The sequence below is a fragment of the Falco rusticolus genome, chromosome 5 (assembly GCF_015220075.1).
Source record: "Falco rusticolus isolate bFalRus1 chromosome 5, bFalRus1.pri, whole genome shotgun sequence".
In the NCBI taxonomy this organism is placed as follows: domain Eukaryota; kingdom Metazoa; phylum Chordata; class Aves; order Falconiformes; family Falconidae; genus Falco; species Falco rusticolus.
In genome coordinates, this window is record NC_051191.1 from 79,216,374 (window position 1) to 79,237,246 (window position 20,873).

Here is a 20,873-nt window from a genome sequence, read left to right on the forward strand (position 1 = left end):
CTACTGAGACCCTTCACGAGGATATTGTGCCTACCTGTGTACAGCCATGGTGCAGTCTCAAAGGACACAACAACACTTGGCAGCACGAATGGGCTTGTTCCGAGGCCTCAAGTCTTTTTCCTGAAAAACGGCGTTGCGTTTGTCTTGCAGACTCCCAGCCGCAGCTGCTGTATCTGTGAGATGTGAGAACCCAAAGAGCAGCTGTGCCAACAGGCTGCACGTTCACAGCTTTCACTTCTTCAGAGCTGTCACCAATGTAGTTTCTTTTTTTTTTTTTTTTTGCAGATGCTTGAATGTGTCAGGAAGTAAAATAAAGCCCCAGGGCCTTGCAAGAACTAGGAAACTGGGCTCATACTATTCCATTTCACAGATACCTCAAAACACGCTCTGTCTTTAATACTTGAAGGGTTTGGGGCGGAGTGGAGGGAGGAGACAACTAACAGAGCTGCTGACCAGATGACTTCTAGGGTCACATCTGGCCTACACTTCCTTGGAAGTGAACCAGCTGGTTGGCACCCAGCTCATAGTGATAGACTGAAAAAAATTATATTCGGAGCTAAATGCAACAAACTTGCCAATATTTTTTTTTTCCCAAATAAACATTTATAAGGGTGCTGCTCACAACACATTCTGTGATACTATTCTATAAGCTTTTTCTTGTCTTGAAACATGAGAAGTAGTTACTCAGTTTAAAGACAGGAACCAAAAGAAGGTACCCAGAAGTCAAGAGCAGCAGTACCTGTGCTCATGAATAGCCTCTGTAATGCTGTGTGTAAAAGAAAGTGAAGCTACTGGACTAAACACAGAATGTGCTCTTAGCAAATGCAGTTTTCGCCTTTTCTGAACAACCTTGTTCTGCAACTATTGAACTCCCTGAAAGCCATTGATAAGATTGTAATATAAGGCTGGTGAATGAGGCAGATACACGAGGGCAGCCAACAGCCTGCTTTTAGCTGACCTAGAAATTCAACAAAACCATCAGCAGTGACAAATCCAAGTGCTGTTATCACATATAGACTATTTCAGACAAAAACCTGGCACACAAGTGGCAGTTTGAATAGGCAGTGCGAGGATTGCCAGAAAAAAAGCAGCGTGGTTTCTGCTCAGAGTCACTAGGAACAAAAAGAACTACTTCCAAAATTCTGTTGGTTATCATGAGAACACACTTTGATTTATTTGGCCTTAACCCCTTGAAGCTGGCTTGTTGCAGCAACAACTGGAACCATAACTCAGCCCAGTGGCTACACAGCTGCCACGCAAGGCATTAGCATTCTGCCTTGCCTCCCACACGCAGCCTTTTGCCAGGCTCAGAGGGCAAAGGATCACTGTCAGCCTGTGGTGAGCACAGCGTTTCACTTTTGAGGGGTTTTTCTTAGCATCAGTTAGGAAGAGGCTGAGGTACCAGTAGGTGGGAGAGCTCCATGCTCCTGCATTCAGAGTACATTTTTTTCTAGCTTTCCTCCCTCTTCAACTCAGTTACCTAGACTGAAGTTCTCGTCTTCCTTCCGTCCCCAGAGCAGCTCTCGCCTACAGCGCAACCCCGCCACCAATTAAGTAGCCGAGATTCTGTGCATGGGAGACTTGTACCCCCATCTTGCAGCATTTTCTGCCAGACCTGTGGGAATGCAGTTTTGACATTGTGAAGCACAGCACTGGAGTTCCCGTTTCTTCCCTTCTCCTTCCTCTAGATGTTGTGAATTGGACTGATTTTAAGTTGTCAGCAACTCACTGGCATTTGCCATATACTTGCCTGTCTTATAGCTTACAGGGGTGGGGGGAAGTGCTGCACTGTCTTCCAGGTGCTTAGTTCAGATTCTTTAAAAGTTACTTATTTAGATACTCAAAAAAGTACATCCTTACAGTAAGTCAATACCTGACTACTAAAGCCAGTAGTTCTACTACTTCACCTTATTCTTTCCCCTTTTTTTAGGACTTTAACTGCTCAGAGCAGTTAATCCACAGCACTCCATATTCAAGGTATCTTGGGAAGTTCATTTACAGAACCATTCTCCACAAATCAGACTGTATTCTAGCCTTCATACTTGGCTAAGTGTCTACACTAAAATGCAAAACTGTATCTGTGCAGGTCCCTGGTTTAGAAACAGATGAAAGGAAGACACCGAGCACATGTTTTAAGTGGCTAGTTTACTAGGTCTGGTTAGTTGTGCCTAAGTTTACATATGGAGACAAAGTGCACACTAACAAGCAAAAAGTGAGTGAAAACATTTTATTTGCAAATATAGCAAAACTCGAATGATTCAGGAACTCTACAGGCAAATGAGTAAGAGAGAGTTTAAGAACTGCTAAAATCTTCCCCTTTTAATGCATTACTGATGCATGTCTGCCTTTCATTCTAAGACAGTCATTTTAGTAAGATTTCCCAGTTTTATATATTTCCCCGTCATCTTCGTAACTTATAAACTTCAAATAGTACATGTGGTTTGACAGATTAGATGCAAATAACTGGGAGGCTGTTTGTGTTACTTTGAAGCATATCTGACAGCAAAAATTACTGCTGCTCTACCCTCAGCAACGCTCTCCCTCTTAACAGCTAGACTGCCTGAATAAGACATCCTGGTACAGAGGGTCTTCAGTTTGATTAACTTACAAACTCCTGATTAAAACTCAGTAGAAGCTGTATGTGAGCTTCTGTATTTTCTTTTGGGGACAATAAAACGTATGTAACTTAATAAGAAAAGGGCTTAATCACTGTTAGTAGGGTTGCACATCACTGACAGAGACAAAGGAAGTTTGTCAAAAGCAGACTCAGGGAAGCAGTACTAGGATCACCCCCAGCCACCTCAAAGCACAAAAAGGAACTACACTTGTCAGTGAGTTCTCAGCAAGTTGCCCAATGCAATGTGGGCAACAAAACGCATATACGAAGTGTCTTAGGACAGCAGTTCTACCACTGGCCTTGAGAGAACATAACTGGTCTCTTCCAGTCTCTTCCAGTCACGTCGTATTTCTGGAAAAACGAAAATTAACATATACAAGTAGGACAGAAAATATCAATGCTTCTTTTTTTCCTGTCCTACCACATTTGCTAAGCAAATGTTCACATTGAGAAAACACGTGGCCACATTGACTTGAAAGTCTGCCTTATTGTGACACGGCCTTTATACTCTTACAGCCATTAGTTGCAGCCAAACCACCACATCTAGTACTGCATATTCCTAGGCTGTGACTTAGACAATTTCACTCAGGCTCCATTTATGTATAGGTCACACAACAAGTTGCAGCAGATCTGCAAAAACACCTTGGTCCAACAATTTTCTGATCCAAACAGTAGCTGCCATGGTACAGATGAAACCTTTCCACTTGAGAACTTACGACATAGATTTAAAATACGCTTCATTTTTTTTGTTACACCATCTTAAACTTGAAACTAGTATCAGCGTTAACAAACAAGCTTTGAAAACAAAGCCAAGTTATTCTTACATATGCTGACTTGTGTAGAATTGTGATAGACAAGAGGATCAAGAACAGCCATATTCCGCACTGAAAAGAATCTTTGGCTACTAAAAACCTGACAGCTTCCTTAAAACCTACTGTGCTATAGGTTTTTCTTTTATCTGAACTGTTTGCAAAGAGAAATCCTCTCTACTCTATTTCTAAGAAAAAGCATTTACAATTATTTGCCCACCAAAGTTGTAACATTTCATTTCCTATCCCACAATTCTGATTTTTCTGCTATGGTTATCCAGATGTCTACGCTTCATTTAAGAGGAAGAGAAGAGAACGCAATTAGTCTCAACAAATGTAACATCTATTTTGCCCGCCCTCCTCAATACAGAAATTCTTTGGATTAACTTTCCAAATGATTCTATTAAAAAGAAAGAAGTCAGAGCATGGACAAGAAGATGAGAGATACAAACTGCTTGGATCCCTCTAAGATAAAACACAGTTTTTTTCTTCCTCCTTATACTCTATTACATACTCTGGGTAAATCTGGTATTTTTCAAAGACAACAAAAATGGAGGGATTTAACTCATTGTCCACACAGCTATCATAAAACCGAAGTCCGTCAACAGACTTTGCTGGGGGGCGAACGTAGGTTGCATTGCCTTTAACATAATCTCCAACCAATACACGAGCCACGAACATGATGTTGGTTGTTTTCACCGCAGACTGACAGTATGCATGGGAATAGGAAGCATCTCTAGCAAAGTAACTTCCTAGAAAATGATATGAAAACATGGTTATGAGGAATTATGTATAAAGCAACAGAAAAACCTGAGCATCCTTTTGTTTTTCAGGAGGTATCTGACCCAACTGTCGGGTCTCCTCTTACTCAGTTTACTTAATACCACAGAAGTTTATGTGGTGAAAAGGATTTTCACCACATAATTTCCATTCAGAATTTGCTAATCTAGGACTAGTTTCCAAAAAAACTGAAACACAAACCGCTACAGGTATGTGTGTTATGATGAGAGGGACAGACAAGAAAACATGAGGACCTTTCATGATCTTACTGAGGGAACGCACACCCTTCTTGCTCCCTGCTATGAAGACTAATGGCCATTTCTCTGGCAAGTTCAAATTATGACCTTGAGCCTTCAGAAGATCCCACCTATAGCAACAAAAGCTTTTTCAGATCCCTACATTAATTATCTTAACACCTTGCGAAAAGACTTACCCCCACACAAAGCAAATCCTTGTCCTCTCCAGAGGGAAGGAAGACTGTAATACCAATTCCCGCCTCTTTTTTTCAACTCCCTCTATAGTGAAAGACTTAAAAAACTTTGCTGGCTGCAGTATCAGGGAAGTCTAAGTAGATGTCTAACACACAGAGTACTTCCTACATACCCTTTCCATAGCTAGTTCCATTGCTTCCACAAATTCTCCAGTCAAAATTGTGAACGCAGATGGCTTTCACGAAGGAGACCTTGGTCCCATGGAACAGCAGCCTTTCATTTACATCCTTCCCTCCATTCTCTCTTTTCATGTGCTCCTTTTGCCTAAGAGGAAGATGCAGAGGAAGAGAACGTGAGCCGTGGAAGACAAGGGAGAAAGGTGGTTTTTTTTAAACAAAGTACATAATGTACATATAAATGTCAGCTGGATGAGATTTCCAGTCTGCTTTCACCTCTCTCAGCTTGGAAGATGCAACAGACTGACAGGACAATGAACAGTTACAAGAAGAGCAATATAATGGTACCACTGCCCAGCAATTCTAGATAATTCTGGCTTTATTCAGCGAACGTAAGTGAGCATTGACGCGATTACAGTCCCCACTGTACCAGCCTTCTCCTCTGCAGGGTCCTACTAGTTCTGCTTTAATGTCTCTTGTTCCTTCCCACCACCATGCTCTGCAGAGTGGAGGCTGTACTAACCGCGCAGCCTCCACGCTCCAGCAGTGGGTAAAAGCCAGAGGCAGCTTGTTCTCCATGCCGTACACCCTGAGCTCCTGCCCCTCGCTGAGATCAGTGCAGCTGAGGAGATGGAGCCAGGAGAGAAACTGAGCTTCCTTGCACCACTGAAGACCTTACTGATTTAAGCCAGTCAGACTGAGCTATGACCAGTACCAAGAGGAATCAAACAGAAGGCTCAGCTAGGCTCTCCCATCACTCTTTCACAGCATCCAGGCATCCCACAGGTTCTCAGAAGCTGTTGAAGCAGACAAGACAGCAATATTCTTCAGGAGGAGCTACAAAGTAAATAGAGCCAGGGAGAGGGGAGAATCCTTCCAACTTGTAAACTGCGTAAATGAAAAGTTAAAAGCAATGGACTGAAATCTGTTCACTGAGAACTTGGCAATGTTAAACTCTGCGAGGTGAGCTCAATTATCTCACTGGAGGATGTTTAAAAGAAAAAGTATGCACTATTATGTGTTTTGAAGTGTCTTAAAGTTTTGCTAGATGAAAAGGTTTTCTGAAATTATTAGCCGACAACTTCCCGGGTTCAGTCACTTTGCAGGTGAGAATATTTGAGCAGTGTTCTTCTTCTCCATTACCATTCCATGCGGTGCTTGCATACTTCTATACTAAGTATCTCATACTACTACTAAGTATATTTTGATTTAAACAAGACAACTGTTCTATGCAACAGCTTAATCTGCTACCAAATTAACTGGAATATAGTCGTTTACTGTCACTAGCACCAGCTCAAAGCCTTTGGTACCTAGCTTGGCCTAAGTACCTGGAGTTCAGTAGCACTGATGCAGATGACGAAAACCAGAAAGGAGCTCTGGAACTCTGAGGTCACTTAAGTTAAAGCACAGGGATTCTTTCTCAGGGAGTACTGACTTCATTCAGCAAAGGCACTCAAACTCTTGAGAAAGCCTTAAATAAATCTGACTGGAGAAAAACAAGACCCAAGCACCCTTACCCTCACCTACTTCTTTCTAAGCAAGTATTTCATCTACTGTAACAGATAAACATTTGTAACAACATGTGTGCAGCACGTGTTGCTGTTCAATCCCTCAGACAATACACTATTCCACATCGCTCTGGGTATCCTCATCCCAATCGTGTCATTCGTGTCCTTCTGCCTGCACCCCTCCCTCCACCTTCCAAGGAGCCATGCAAAGGGAACCTCTCCCCAGGAAGCATGGCATTCTCTGGAAGACCTTAGACACTTATTTTCACTCCTGAAATTGCTCCTAAGAAGGAAATACCCATCACATGAAAGCACAGGTGGTAACGCCTCTTCTTTCCTAGGAAGTAGATACAGGACATCAGCTCTTGGAGACTCCCTCCCCATAAGGATGAGGAAACAAATACAAACCACTGAAACACTTTCCAGAGCGATGGATTCTGAATCCTCTGTATTTTAAGGATAGTGTAGTTTTTCATAGTCTGATGAAACAGCTGCTTTATTCCGTTGTATTCAGAGGTTGTATTACTGATGTCCACTGCCTATAAAATATAAACCAAAGCAAAAGACATGAGGCTTCAGTTAGCTCGTAACCTGCAGAAGCCTAATTACAGCAGGTACACTTTTGGAAGGGTCCCCAAACCCTACTTATGACGGTTAATTTAATGCATTAGATTAATGCATTAGATTATGACTATGGGAATAATTAGGACAGACACTTAATATGTAAATCAGTATATCACTCCTGCTTTGCAAGGACACCTCACCTCTCTTCAGGAAGGATGCTGACAGCAAAAGGATCAATTAAATGTTTATCATCTCCAAGTGAACTGACACTTGTAACTTTAAATCTCAATGAAACAGAAATTCCAAAAAGTAAAGTTGACTGATCATTCCAGATAATAATTAGTTTTATATATAAAGCTGATTAAGAACAAAAGATGTTAGATAACAGTATCATTTGTAACCGGATGTTTAAGGGACCTTCAGCTATTTAAGATGAAACAAACAAAATACATACAACTTCCCAGCATCATAGCTCCTTATCTTTTCAAAGTTAAAACTTGGAAAGTTGCACTGAAAATATTACATCTCCTCCTTTTCTAAAGGAAAAAAAGGCTATTTATCCATACTTTTCCTATTTAAAAAAAAATATCAAGAAATACATGCTTTTCCCAAAGAAAAGTTAATGCAAAATATAATTAAAACATAATTCAAGCTCTTCTACTTATGTCATGCATTAATTTTCCATTTTTTTCTCCAAAGTAATCTGTGTCTTTAATCTTCCAGAATAAACACTTATCTTCCATAAACTTGACTGAAAATGCATAATGCTGGCAGACTGATGTCACTTGGTAATACTTGCCACTTTGTTGCTGCCTAAGCCGAGTGGGAGCTCCAGATGACTTAAAGTGAAATGCCCAGCATCCCACATATCAAAGTCATGTTTTAGTCATGAAAGCTGCGGTCATCTTAGAAGCTAATATGATATTAACATTAACCTGCCAGGCAAAAGCTCCACGTTCTAGAAGGCTGAGTTTAGAGAGAAGATAAAATCAGACTGCTATTTCACAGCTGCATATAAATAAAGTGTATTTTCTGGACACCATGTCAAGCTTGTGCCCGAAGTACACACTGATGAAGAGGCCTATCTCAGGAAAGTCCTCTAAGGATTAATAATGAAGTCAGCTGCAAAAGGAAGAATTATTCCTTTGAGTTCATTAAAAAGATTTTACAAGGTTGAATAAAACTTCCCATGTCTTAATAGAAGAGTGTTTTCCAAAGCTTCCCTACAACACAACACTTAAAACAATTTGGATGGGTGAGTATTGATTATCTGCATGCTCTCTGACACCACAGCTTAAGCTGCTCACCATCACCTACAAAATGACATTTATTTCCCTGTATTTCAGTACTGCATCTTTTATTTATGCATAATTCTCATTTAGACTACACGTATGCTTTTTCTACGTTGCATCTTTTACTGAGGAACCTTGCTGGGTAAAACTGAGGGTACCAAACACGGTACACAACCTAATCCTGTAAGAAAGGTACTTCAATTATTCTATCATATGACAGCCTCTAAGCAACAAAGCCAGTTCTCCCTTGCATAAAAACTGTGTGGGATTTTCCTGATTTCCCCAAAGACACTTCCTCTGATAATAAAGGGTAACACCACATTGCTATTGCAGGTTGATACTTTGTAACAGCATAACTTCTTCAGCTCTTTCAATCTTCAGACCTAAAAGGAAGATCTTAGGGAGCAAAAGCATTTGCTAACCCACTATCAAGAGGCGGAGTCTCTGACACAAAGGAAGAACCACTGCCCTGACAGTAATTTCTGTCGGTGTGTGCAAGAACAGTACTCTGTGATGTCAAACCTCGATCTCTGGTGAACTCAGGTTTTGGAAGCAGTTAGTGACCGTGACCCAGCTAGAACTAACCAAACACATACAGACTTTTCACGTTGCATCAGCTCCCACTGCTGTGCTGTAACAGCACAGCTATAATTACAAACTGTCATCTTTGGCATGTGTGTCAGGATTCAGCAACATAGCAGCCACACAAAGACTAATCCTCTGACATAAAACCACACATTCATTGCACACATTTCTCAGTTGTACATTAAAGTTTCCATTTAAAACCCAGCATGAAGTTTGAAGACAATATGTTTGGGGGATTTTTTTGCTTTGCCTTTAAAACATTTACCAACTACTAATTCCACTTTGTTAAAGACAGAAATTCACACCAACTTTCCAAATGGTGTTACTCATTTCCAATGTGCATTTCAGATACTCTACTTTCAATAAAACTATGATTCTAAATGACTTGCAGATTAAGACTGCAACACTCAAAAAATAAGCAATGTTACTGAAACAGAGCTGCTCTTTTTAAGCAAAGATGACTTTCTCCCTATCTCACATTTCTAAAACGGGTCACTCCTAGTGCAGCAAGTTTTGACAGGATTGTTTGTCAGTGTCTGAAGAGAAGGGAATTCATCAGGACGTAATTGTCATATCTTACAACGGTCACCACATACATGCAGAATCCCAGCCAGTCCCAATATTACCTACTGCAAAAACACAAGCTTAAAGCCCCACAGAAATAGTTCATCTAGCCCAGGCTTTTGCTTTTTGTGCCAACAGGTGCTTTGGGCTTTGTTGCTTTTTAGGTACAGAATTAATTTTTCCTTTCCTATAAAAGGCACTCAGTTTACAAGTTACGAGATGGTTTTCTTAGATGCCAACTCAGCAAGTAAACTGAGTTCTGGGGAACAAGATGATCCTTCTACTTCATGCATCCCCACAAGTACCACCAGCAATACCATGGATCTGCACACCACATTCCAAAACCTCTCAATGCTTACCTCAGTGACTCCAGAAACACCCCAACAAATGGACTCGACTAAAATTCAGACAGAAGTTTTCAGAGTAAATAAGAGAGGCAGTTAAGTACATACAACTGAGAGATCTAAAAAGAGTGGGGCTACCTGTCTTCTTGGCATTCGTTTGAAAAATTTAACCTTATGTTAGTCAGTGAAGCTGCTGGTAAGCCAAAGGAAGAGGTGATCAGCTATATCCTTCGTTATTTTGACAGAGCTCAAAATATCACAGGCCCAAATCTTCAAAAGATCTGGCTGCGTGACTCCCACACAAACTCATTATTAGTTCATTCAGCAGGTGCTAGACACCTTACACTTTTACAATCTTGAAAAATTAGGGCTTTTCACTAATTGTGAAAAACAGCTCTTTGGAGTGAGCTGTGTGCAGAGCAGTTGACGCTGATTTTTCATCAGAACTGTATTCAGATGAATTTACTGTATACACACATGGCCAGACACTGGTGTTACATTGAGTAAGGCATAATCCAACACAAGAGGGTAATCAGGGTAGAATAAAACATTCAGCACACAGTAACAGAAACCAGCCCACAGAAGCCGAGACACGTTATTTCTGTTCTCATGCCAGTGCCAACATAACTACACTAGGAAAAATAAAATACAAAAAGTGAGAATAGCAGCGGAGCTCTCTGTTCACTGAAACTAGCTATAAAGAATTCCCAGTCTGGAATTATGATACTACTTCTGCCCTGTCCCTAGCCATCAAAATATCTGTTCCAATACAACTTGGTCAGCATCATACATGATTCTGTGACACAGTCAACAAGGGAAATCTCTTATGCTCCACATTATGTGCTGTTCCTTAATCGGGTCAAAGCCACTATAAAAAAAGAACAAGTGTAATGCTGAAAAGCCATTTTTTCTAGCATACTGTAGTACTTCCACAGTCTGCATTGTTCTTCTAAAAAGGACTGCTTCTTAGTATCACTGGACCTAGTAATTTAAAAAACACCTGCACATTTTTGGTCTTGGTAGACCAAATAGGAACAGACTTTGGGCTGACAGGGGTCTGTTTTGTTTTGTTGAAGAGATCAACTGCAAATGTTTATTATTGGCTGTAATTCTTTATTTCTGCCATTTCTTGAGGCCATGGTCTGTGCTCAGATTGGTGATGTATGTGACAGTTCTGGGTGACTTGAAAGAGCACATAGAGCTTTCCTTTCCTACACCTCCAATCCAAACGTTATCCACCAACAGCCATGATGGTATCATTATTGGATGGCTTTTTAATGGCCTACACAGAAAGGGTTGGGTCTCAGCCCAGCTTCTAATGAAGAAATACACACTTCATAGAAGCCCGTTGCTTAACTGGTCCACTAAGGCACCGAAGTAAGCCATTTTTTCATTTTTAACAGTGAATCTTTTTGTCTTGAGTTTGGTGAATTTTGTTTTGCGTGTCAGGCAGACAGATACCTAAAATGCAGATGAAGTTCGTGAGAGTTTGGCATCTTTTTCAGGAGATGCCCTAGTTGTTTAGCACAACCACCCAAGAAATCACTCCTGACCCTTGTTAGCATCTACCCAGTCACTTCAGTTAAGCAGCATGCTCTGAATTGTTCCTTTCCATCTGAATTACGGTGGTGGGGTGGGGGTGGGGGCAGGAAGGTACCTTGTATCCCAAGTCAGGCAGCGCAGACTGATCCCAATGGACAGGACAGACTTGATTTGGAATAGAAGAATCCTTCTGGCTGTTTGCAAACAGACAGAAAATGAGGCGTTAGTAATTCTAGTACTGCTCTGAACATTCAAATGGGCATCATCATCTTTGACCAATTCCTACATTGAAAAACAAAAACCACAGAGAAACTGGGAAATGGCTTCAATCTGTTAACTGGGCTTTGCATGCTGCCGCTCAGTTGTCACAGTCCTCTTTCACCTGCTTTTATAAGAAACCACTATCCATTGACAGTCCTGTGGATATGCTACCTGGAGTAGGATGTACCCCAGAAACCAGATGATGTACCAAGTTGGCAGTTTGTGAGAAAGCTTCTGTTCAGTCCAGTGGATATGGTTTCTTCTAACAACAGCTGCGTTCTTTGCACAATTACTGCCAGCACTGGCAGCCATTTTGCCTTCAAATTACTTCTGAAATATGAAAAAGCAACAATTTAAAGAGCATCATTTACCCTTTCTTTATCTTCTGCACATCTTCAGAAGACACAAACTTTGGTCGTCTGCGGACCTGTCTTTGAGTTTTAAATGAGATGTTTGTCTGGGTCATGTCTTTAGGAGAAAAGAGAAGGAAAAAGAAAGTAATGAATATATCTACAAGATGGGGTCATTAACTAACAGTCATTCATTAACGAAAAATGCATATTCATTGTCAATTCTACCTGCTGAAGAAATGTTGCACAAAGCCTATGTAAGTTTCTTGTCCTCCCTGTAACCGTTATTTAACCTCTGCCTATCTTGCTCCCTTGTCATTCATGATCTTTAAACTACTCCAGCAGCACAGAAAGACACTTTTCATTTTTTACCATCCACAGGTTTAACTCACTTTACTTAAGGTTTGCTATAACTTTATGTGAAGACTATGCACCCTTTTTATTTCTGATCCAACGTAAATCTGGATAGTCAAGGAATAAGAGGGAAGGTTACTTTTGTAAAGAATTTCCTCTGGGCCATCACTACCTTACTTCCCCTTCCAATAGGTAAATCCGGTACTGTTAGTAAAAGAGGTCATAGCTTCTAAAAGCTGGGAAAGCTTGCAAGTTAGTCTTTATAAAGCACTGCACAGTTGTGAATGAGAACCCTTAAAATGAGTACCTTTAAAATTGAGCTGGTAATGATGTGAGCCAGCCTGGAAATATATGGTGGAATCTGGATCTGCTAGATACAAATTCTCAATCACAGCAGAAGATGGCGAGTTCACACTATCCCCTTCTCCCTTTGGGGGGGGGGGGGAGGAGGGGAAAGGAAAAAAATAAAAAAAAATAAAAAAAAGAGAGAGAAGAGTAATGAGTAAACAGAGTCAGGACTAAACCCTGGATAACTAGTTCGGGTAGAGGGAAAGAAGAGGCAAAGAGCAGGATAAGAGGAATCTACCCAGAACCGCCATGGCCTAAATTGAGATTACCGAACACTCATAACATACACACAAATACATAACTAGTAATGATGGACACACACGTGTCCCATCTAAATTTCTGTAACAAGTTGTACTGGTGTTGGCTGGGATAGAGTTAAATTTCTTCATAGCAGCTTGTATGGTGCTGTGTTTGGGATTTGTGCTGAAAACAGTGTCCATAGTTCAGGGATGTTTTCGTTACTGCTGAGAGGTGCTTAGACAGAGCCAAGGCCTGTTCTGCTTCTCACCCTGCCCCAGCAGCAAGCCGGCTGGGGGTGCACAAGAGGCTGGGAGGGGACACAGCTGGGACAGCTGACCCCAACTGCCCAGGTGGACATCCCATACCATATCATGTCAGCAATAAAAGCTGGGGGAAGAGGGAGGAAGGGGGGGGATGTTTACAGTGATGGCATTTGTCTTGCCAGGTAACGGTTACATGTGACAGAGCCCGGCTTTCCCGAGGATGGCCGAACACCTGCCTGCCCATGGGAAGTGGTGAATTAATTCCTTGTTTTGCTTTGCTTGCATGCGCAGCTATTGCTTTACCTATTAAACCATCTTTATCTCAGCTCCCAGGTTTTCCAGCTTTCACCCTGCTGATTCTCTCTGCCACCCCACCAGGGGAGGGTGAGTGAGCAGCTGTGTGGTGCTTAGTTGCTGGCTGGGTGCAACAGATATGCTGAGCTCCTTGATCAAACTTGTGTTAGTTTGGTTCAGGCTCCAAAGGAAGTAAAGGCCTAGCCCAGGGGTCCTTAAACTTTTTAACCAGGGGGCCGGCGCGCGGATGAAGTGGCAGGCAGTCATCTGCGGCTGCTGGGTTTCCCCCCGCAACCGCCGGCGGGGGCGGGGGGGTCTGTAAATACCGGGGGCCAGACTGAGGACCCTGGGGGGCCGTATCCAGCCCGTGGGCCGTAGTTTGAGGACCCTTGGCCTAGGCCATGACCGGGCCATGAGCTTCTCTAGTTCCAGCCTGTTCCCTGAAAACCCACACAGGAACAGGGTGACATGGTAAGCATTGATGCATGACCTTGGAAACAGGAACACCGATCATGCGATTAACACATGAATAGCAGGTGGTTCTTCCAAAACTAATTTGTCAAGGAACAAAGAAAGTTGTGGGTACAAGGAGTCTCATGCTTACCTTTTCCATCACATGTAATTTGATTATGAGCCAATCACTTTATTCCATAAACATGACAGCCTGAGCAAGCTTTTTACGAGCTCTCCCTGCCAAGGAGCAGGCTGCATAGCAGTGATCTCCCCTTGAGGCTGAGAGATCCCTTACCAGCTGCAGATCTTTGGTGACTGATATCATGCATAACTTTGTATTATAGTGTATAGGATTTTGTATTTGTAACTGAATAATTATTACATCCTCTGTGCAATAAGTAATAGAGTGAACCTCGCCATCGGACTTTGTTAAGTCTCACTATTACAACATCGTACTTCAATAAAACTACTTCTGCTGCTACCTTTGGCAGTGGTTCTTTAAACAGTCTAAAGTCTCCCCTGCAACAAACCGGTGTAGTTGATATTCTGTATCTGCTCCACGACACCGGGGTTGAACCACGATGCAAGTATAATTTTCTAATGTGTGAAACAATGTAAAATATGAGGGTATGCTGACAGAGACACTTCCCCTTTAAGCTGCCTACTGAAATCACGGCTTACCATTGCCAGAGCCGCTATATCCATCATCTTTCCCTGGGTACTTTTTCATGTCCCTGGATTACTTTTGTGTTCTGCCATTTGTGCAGCTATACAGTAAACCAGATGGGGAAAACTCATCTGCCTTAGGGGTAGGAGAGATTCCTTATGGATTTCTTTTCCTGCATTTTTCAGATAAACCACTCTTCTCATCAAAAAGGATTTGGCCACCCAAGGAAAAATGTAACACTTGATCTCCAAGAGCAGAACAATCCTTGCATGGCCAAGGAAGCTGGATAATGCTTACAAGAGGGCCAAGACTAGTGCCTGAATAATTTAAAAGACAATGTATCTCAATGACAGTGTAATCATATTAAATCTCTGTAGCAGCCATGGACAACTCCAAGAGGGGAACTGACTAGAGAATCCAGCACACATCATCAAAAAAAGTCTGATCAACACAAGGTGAAAAAATGGAATTTTGTTTTCCTGCATTTGCAGGAAGGTCTTTGTCAGGAAAATAGTTATAACAAATCATCCAGGCACAAAGACAGATGACTGTACTTGAACGTCACTGCAAGGAGATAGGGCATGTTCCATCCCCTCGAGCCTGCAAATGATGCATTTTATTACATCATTTATGAACATCTGTAGTTTCACTCCCTTACTTGAAACTGTAAAATGCAAGCACAGGCATTTACTTAATTAGCCTTGCTGAGTAAAGGGGAGTAGGGGGAAGATGCTCCACACATCTATTCAGAGGAGATTCAAAGCACAGGATGCGGACTCACCTGTTCTCCATATTGAATCCACTGGCCTTGATCATTCTTCCAATACCAAATCCACTGTGTGGTCAATACAAATGTGGGTTTTGTGACTGACGATGGTGTGGACAGGCGTCGAAGCAAAGAAGAGCAGCAGGTCATTGCCTGGAAGCTAATGTTCTTAGCTGCTATGCTGTAATGACAAATTCAGGTTTATTGCAGTTACAGTACATATTTTATCCTCTAATTTCCAGTTTAAGCTCGTGCAATTTTCTTTAATAAAGTGTGACTACCTCAACTTAATTAGGCCAGCAATAAGAGTATTTCCCACAGTGTACATGGCAGCTCTGAAAACTTTCCAGTTTTCAGAAAGGAATTGTGGCCTGTGAGACACTGAACGCCATCTCAATCACTAGCCAGATGTTGCACTGCCAGCTTTACAGACACTCTGGGGATACAGATTGGTATTTCTGCAATAAATAAGCATGCTCAGTTTTTCTCAGTACAAAAACAGAAATTGGTAAGCGTGTGACTGAGTTTGCCAGCAAAGACCTGCAGTTTATCAACTTTGTTCTTTTTCTGTGGTTACAGAGGGTGCACTCACAGCTGTGAGTTCTGTAAATAGCATTCATCACTGGAGCCACCTGGGCTTTTAACCCTGGGAGGCCTGAAAAAATCAACTCCCAGGCAGAAAGACTTTGAAAGCAGCCTCCTCTTGGGAATCTTGTTTGGGATTTGCACCATCCAGCAGTGTAAGCAAGCCATAAATCAAAATCATCTGCTGACTGAAGAGGCACAGGCCAAAATGACTATACCATTTTACTGGGGCCAAACTCTGGGTCCCCTATGAATCCAGGTGGCTTACACTGGGGCTTTCAGAAAGAAGTTAAATGCATTCTCTTAAAAAAAAAATAATTAAATTTGGGCTGCTTACAGAAGGGGCATTTCAGAAACTTTTTCTAGGAACATTATAGTTATTATTATAGATACTAGCTGTATTAGGAAAAGAATAGTCATAAAGAAGGACAAGCTTTGAAGGACAAGCTAAAAGGCCCAACTTAATTACTATAAATAAATTATGATTCACCATCTGAAATAAGTTTTAAATGCAAGATAATGTTGTGTTGGTTTTAGAAGACAAAAATGGGGTGATATTTCCATGCAATCACTTTTACTTTTCTTTTTAAAAAGAAAAACTCTCATTTGTTTTTCACATCCTCCCAGATTCTGAGAAGCTCACTAATCAGAAGTTATGGAAGTCAGACATCTTTAGGAGGAAAACAGAGTTTTCCCTCGGGGTCTTGTGAAGAACCAACATATTGATAATAGCCTTAAACATTGCTTAGTGCAGAAATTCAAGTGGAACTGGTGCAAACTGTTCTGCCCACATTGGAGAGGATCTAAACCGAGTGGTTGCTGCAAAGTGAGCTGCTGCAGCCTGACCTGGTAACCACAAGGTGGTACGGGATGTCACGGCTGTAGGTCTTGCGAAGGAGAGATCTAGGTAGTGCTCCTGGAAGAAACCTGTGGTGACAATAAGGCAACTGCTCATGCACACAGCAGGCGTTTCCTAAAGCTTTTGGGAGCACTCGCCCCTCTCCTGACCACCAGTGAGGACCCCCTCTGACCACTGCTCACACCTTGAGCTTGCACAGACACAGACATGTACGTAGATGAGGCATCCTCTCAAGAGCATAAAACCTGAATCAGGTAGGACCACCACCACCAAGACACCCAGGGTGAAGAGGACCAACGGGACACTGCTGGATCCACAGGTGGTGATACCTCTTTTTTTCCCCCCATTCTCTTCTCCTCTCCTCTCTTTCTTTTTATTTAATAGTGACCAGATGTAAGTAAAAACATGTGGCACAGGACTCGCTTATACTTATACAGCTCAAGTAATCCCCATTGAGCTAACACGTTTAACCACATGCCTTGTATTTCGTATTAATAAATCATAAAACTGGCTGGTTGGCATCATTTCACCTTAATTCAGTCCAAGGGTATCACTGACTTGGTTGTTGGTCCCAAAGGGAGGGAGGCCATCCTAAACAACCCCTTTTGGATTGCAACAGTTCTCAACAACATTACTCTAAGCAAGCAGTCCAGCATCACTATACCTGAGGATTTTTGGGTCACAATAGGCCTTTTCAATTTCCTCCATCATGGAAAGGTCATTCCAGGCGATTCCATCATATACCTGCCATCGATATGGCAAATGATAATGAACAAATCTGCATTTATCTGAAATGAGATCAGACACAGTCAAGAGCTCTGCAACCATAACACAGAGAGCAAGATGAGGGGGGGGAGGGGAAAGGAACAAGCATTTTTTACACTCTGGCTTTATCTCCTGGGATTTGGTATGAGCAATAAAGACAGAGTGCTGAAATTGAAATAATGTTGAAAAATTGGGTGTGTTTCTCCAGTCTTATCCAGAAAAGCAATATAAGCTTTCATACTGCCAAATACATTTTAAAGAAACCTTCCCTTTGCCAAGATACAACATCGGCAGCTGGGAGAGCAGTGCCACAGATAGGAAGAGTGTGTCTGTGTGTCACACCACCATGTTTCTCAGCTGTAAAAAGTCTAGTCTACACATCACATAAGCACTCTCATATATTTCGTTCTCTCTTTCCCTTAGAACTTCGGGGTGATTACCTGAATGTTTCTTTTAGGCTCAGCCCAACAAATAAGGCAGCATAAAGGACTGCAATACTCCACAGAACATCCCCCAAGAGGGACCCTACACTCACACCTGAACAGGTGGCACACTGCCCTACTAGCAAGACTCCTACCCTGTTGGAATTGATGCTTTGCTTCTCAGAAAATGGGAAGCAGCAACTTCTAATTGATTTGCATGCAAGACCTGCAGAGTGCTGTATACCCTTCACACAAGAAGAGGAAGACTTTGGCTTGTTTTTTTTTTTAAATCATCTATGTTTTCAATGCACATATATCTGCATGTTTGAGTTGAGACCTGCTAAACACCCAGCATGTGTGCATGCTGCTGGATACAGGCAGAGGCTGACCTCCAGGCCTCCTGGTCCCAGTACACTCCACATCCAAGCATGGACCAAACCCCTTATTTACAAGTTCTGAGACAAACATGACATGGCAAAGCATGTCAACTCTCCAACCATTATTTCAGTTTAGCTGTTTGGAGGTCACAGTATAGCTGCTTTGAACCTGACCTCCACAGCTAGCACATGGGCATACCATTCACATTATGCACGTCCAAAAGTTCATAAACTTAAGCCTCAAGCCTGGTCCCAAAGAAGCACAGTCTGAGAAATGTGATACAAGGCTAGAGTAGCTGCTGCACAGGCAGAGCCAAAAGGAGTTTCACCATTCCTGGCCTCTGATGTATTTGACTACAGAACACATGGAAACTAACCCTGGTTATGAAGACAACAGTGTCATTCACTCTTTTCTTCCTTTTTTTTGTAAACATGGCTGGAGTGCACCCATTTTGAAAGCACTATGCTTGAATTAACAAGACAAGCTGTAGACAAAATCACACTTGGTCTCCCTTGGCCAGATCTCATTTCTGTGATCCATAGAATACTCATAAAAGAGACAATTTACTTTTTGAAGTACTGTCTCTCTTCGAAGTAACAATTAAGAAAAGGTATTATCAACCCCTAAAGTAATTTACTCATCTGCCTTTCAGAAAAGGAGCTTCTTACAGGAGACCTGCACCAGAACACAGACCCCTCTACGGAAATGCTCAATACACACAAACAGAATCACCAGTTACCAGGCAACTTATTGTCCACATCCTAAGTGAAAGCAAACAGTCTGATCTAATTTAAGTGGATCTTCTACCAAGACCAGGTGGTCAGGTGCAGTCCTTTAGAAAGTGACTGGACAAGTTCAGTGATGGAAAATCTCATGGTACCTCCTCATAACCAGAGCCTAACTGTTAAGGAATATTGGACTGAAACTGTCTGGAGTTAACTGTTTAGCGTTAGCAGCTAGATTTGCAGAAGCCTTAGGCTGCAAGCTGTGAACTTTCACCTAGATATACTGAAACTTTTGCTTATTTAAGTAAAAGGAGGCCCCAGAGCTGGTTTGCGCCAGGAGATAAGGAAGTAAGGAAGGCAACTACCCCCACCAGCAGAAACTGCAACCTCCAAGATAACAGAAAGGCCTGCCTAGAGAGAATAACAAGACTCAACAAAGAACAGGGAGACCCAAGTCGCTAATATTATTATTGGACCAAACTGTCACGTGAGGTGGGAAAACTGAGATTGTAAGGGTATAATTGCCCAGGAATTTCTTTGTTCAGGGTCCCTGTCTCAAGACACCCAGCTCGAGCTGCATCTTGCTGCTGTACTGAATGAATAAATGAATTAAGATTTTGCCTGAGACTCTTCTTTGGGATACCCAGGATGAAGAAACTTCTTCAACATTAACTTGGGGGATTAAGCAACTGTTCAGTGACAGCCTCTCAATACAATTGTTTATACTTATATTTTTCTCCCAGACCTTTGTTATTGGCCACTACCACATAGATGATGGACTAGATTTATCTTTAGCTTAGCTGGTACAACTACCGTGTTTTCTCAAGACATTTTAACACCTTGGATCACTTTTTAAAGGACTTAATGGGGGAGAATATGGCTATTATCTGACGTACATAGGATACATCAGGAATAAAGGATGACATATTGTTAACAGTTGTCAATGATGACAGCAAAAGGCCAGCTCTTAAATCAACCTAATAGTTACAGAAAGCATAACATCTAACATTTGAAGGGTTTTTGCCACAGAAACATACCCAAAGCCCCCATCAATGGGGATGAAATAGGCCATGGATGGATCATCTAGAGGGGAAAGAGTTTAAGTGTATCCACTTGACTTTCCTCCGATTACGTTTGTAATTCTGAAAGTGTTTATTAGTGACAAAGTGAAACAAAGTGAATGAGTGAGAACACACAATTGCCACTGCCACTCCACGCGCCACCACCAGTCCGAGCTGTTGAGCGGGGAGTGCCTCTGCAGACACTGCTTCCCAAAGACAACGTTACTATTTACAAAGCTTACCTTTATGTTTGCAGTACTTCCAGACATAGAACACACATATGTCATCGTGCTTCTCTTCTTTGTCATCCTTTGAAGCTTTAACAGAGGAACTGTCTTTTTTACCTATAGGAGAGAACACATCAGTCCTTATTTTTGCCTTACCAAAATACAGCTCTAAGAGAAAGACACTGCATTTGGTATTTCATCCAAGAAATAACAAGGAGTTGACTGCAGTAGCCAAGTCAAGCATTTTCAGAATCTATCTCCTGTACAGCTCACCACATGAGTTAGGCCTTTGTGGCTGACCAGTAAACCCTGACAGTGGAAGAAAACTCAGTGGAGATGGGCAAGGGTGATATACCCATGAAACTCAGAGACACGCTGTGTGGCTGACCATGGCTGTTGCAACGAAGTTGACTTCATCTCAACACAAAGGGGACCAGAGGGTGGCCTTTGCTGTAGATAAACGGCTATGTCAGTTGAATGGATCAGCAAGTGGTGTAAATGTTTCTCCCCAGGTCAACCAGACCAGTATGGGCAGAGCGAATACAGGGCGGCTCAGCCCAACACAGGGGTATAAAAACTAAGCAAGTAACAAAAGAGTTTTGAAGAGAGCAATGGGGTTGAGCTGACTTCAACCCATGTACTC

General features: G+C 42.0%; 1 protein-coding gene across 1 annotated transcript in view; it reads right to left on the reverse strand.

Moving 5' to 3' along the window:
- Nucleotides 1-2,212: 2,212 nt before the first annotated feature.
- LOC119148540 (zinc finger CCCH-type antiviral protein 1-like) overlaps nt 2,213-20,873 on the reverse strand; it is a 28,996-nt gene continuing 10,335 nt past the window's right edge. Inside the window, exons 6-14 of the mRNA XM_037388843.1 lie at nt 20,246-20,347; nt 17,317-17,440; nt 15,224-15,389; nt 12,485-12,605; nt 11,845-11,941; nt 11,328-11,406; nt 6,730-6,860; nt 4,810-4,961; nt 2,213-4,178 (exon numbers count right to left, since the gene is read on the reverse strand). Coding sequence (XP_037244740.1) covers nt 3,892-4,178; nt 4,810-4,961; nt 6,730-6,860; nt 11,328-11,406; nt 11,845-11,941; nt 12,485-12,605; nt 15,224-15,389; nt 17,317-17,440; nt 20,246-20,347 — 1,259 coding nt within the window. The 3' untranslated portion in view covers nt 2,213-3,891. The remainder of the gene's footprint in view (nt 4,179-4,809; nt 4,962-6,729; nt 6,861-11,327; nt 11,407-11,844; nt 11,942-12,484; nt 12,606-15,223; nt 15,390-17,316; nt 17,441-20,245; nt 20,348-20,873) is intronic.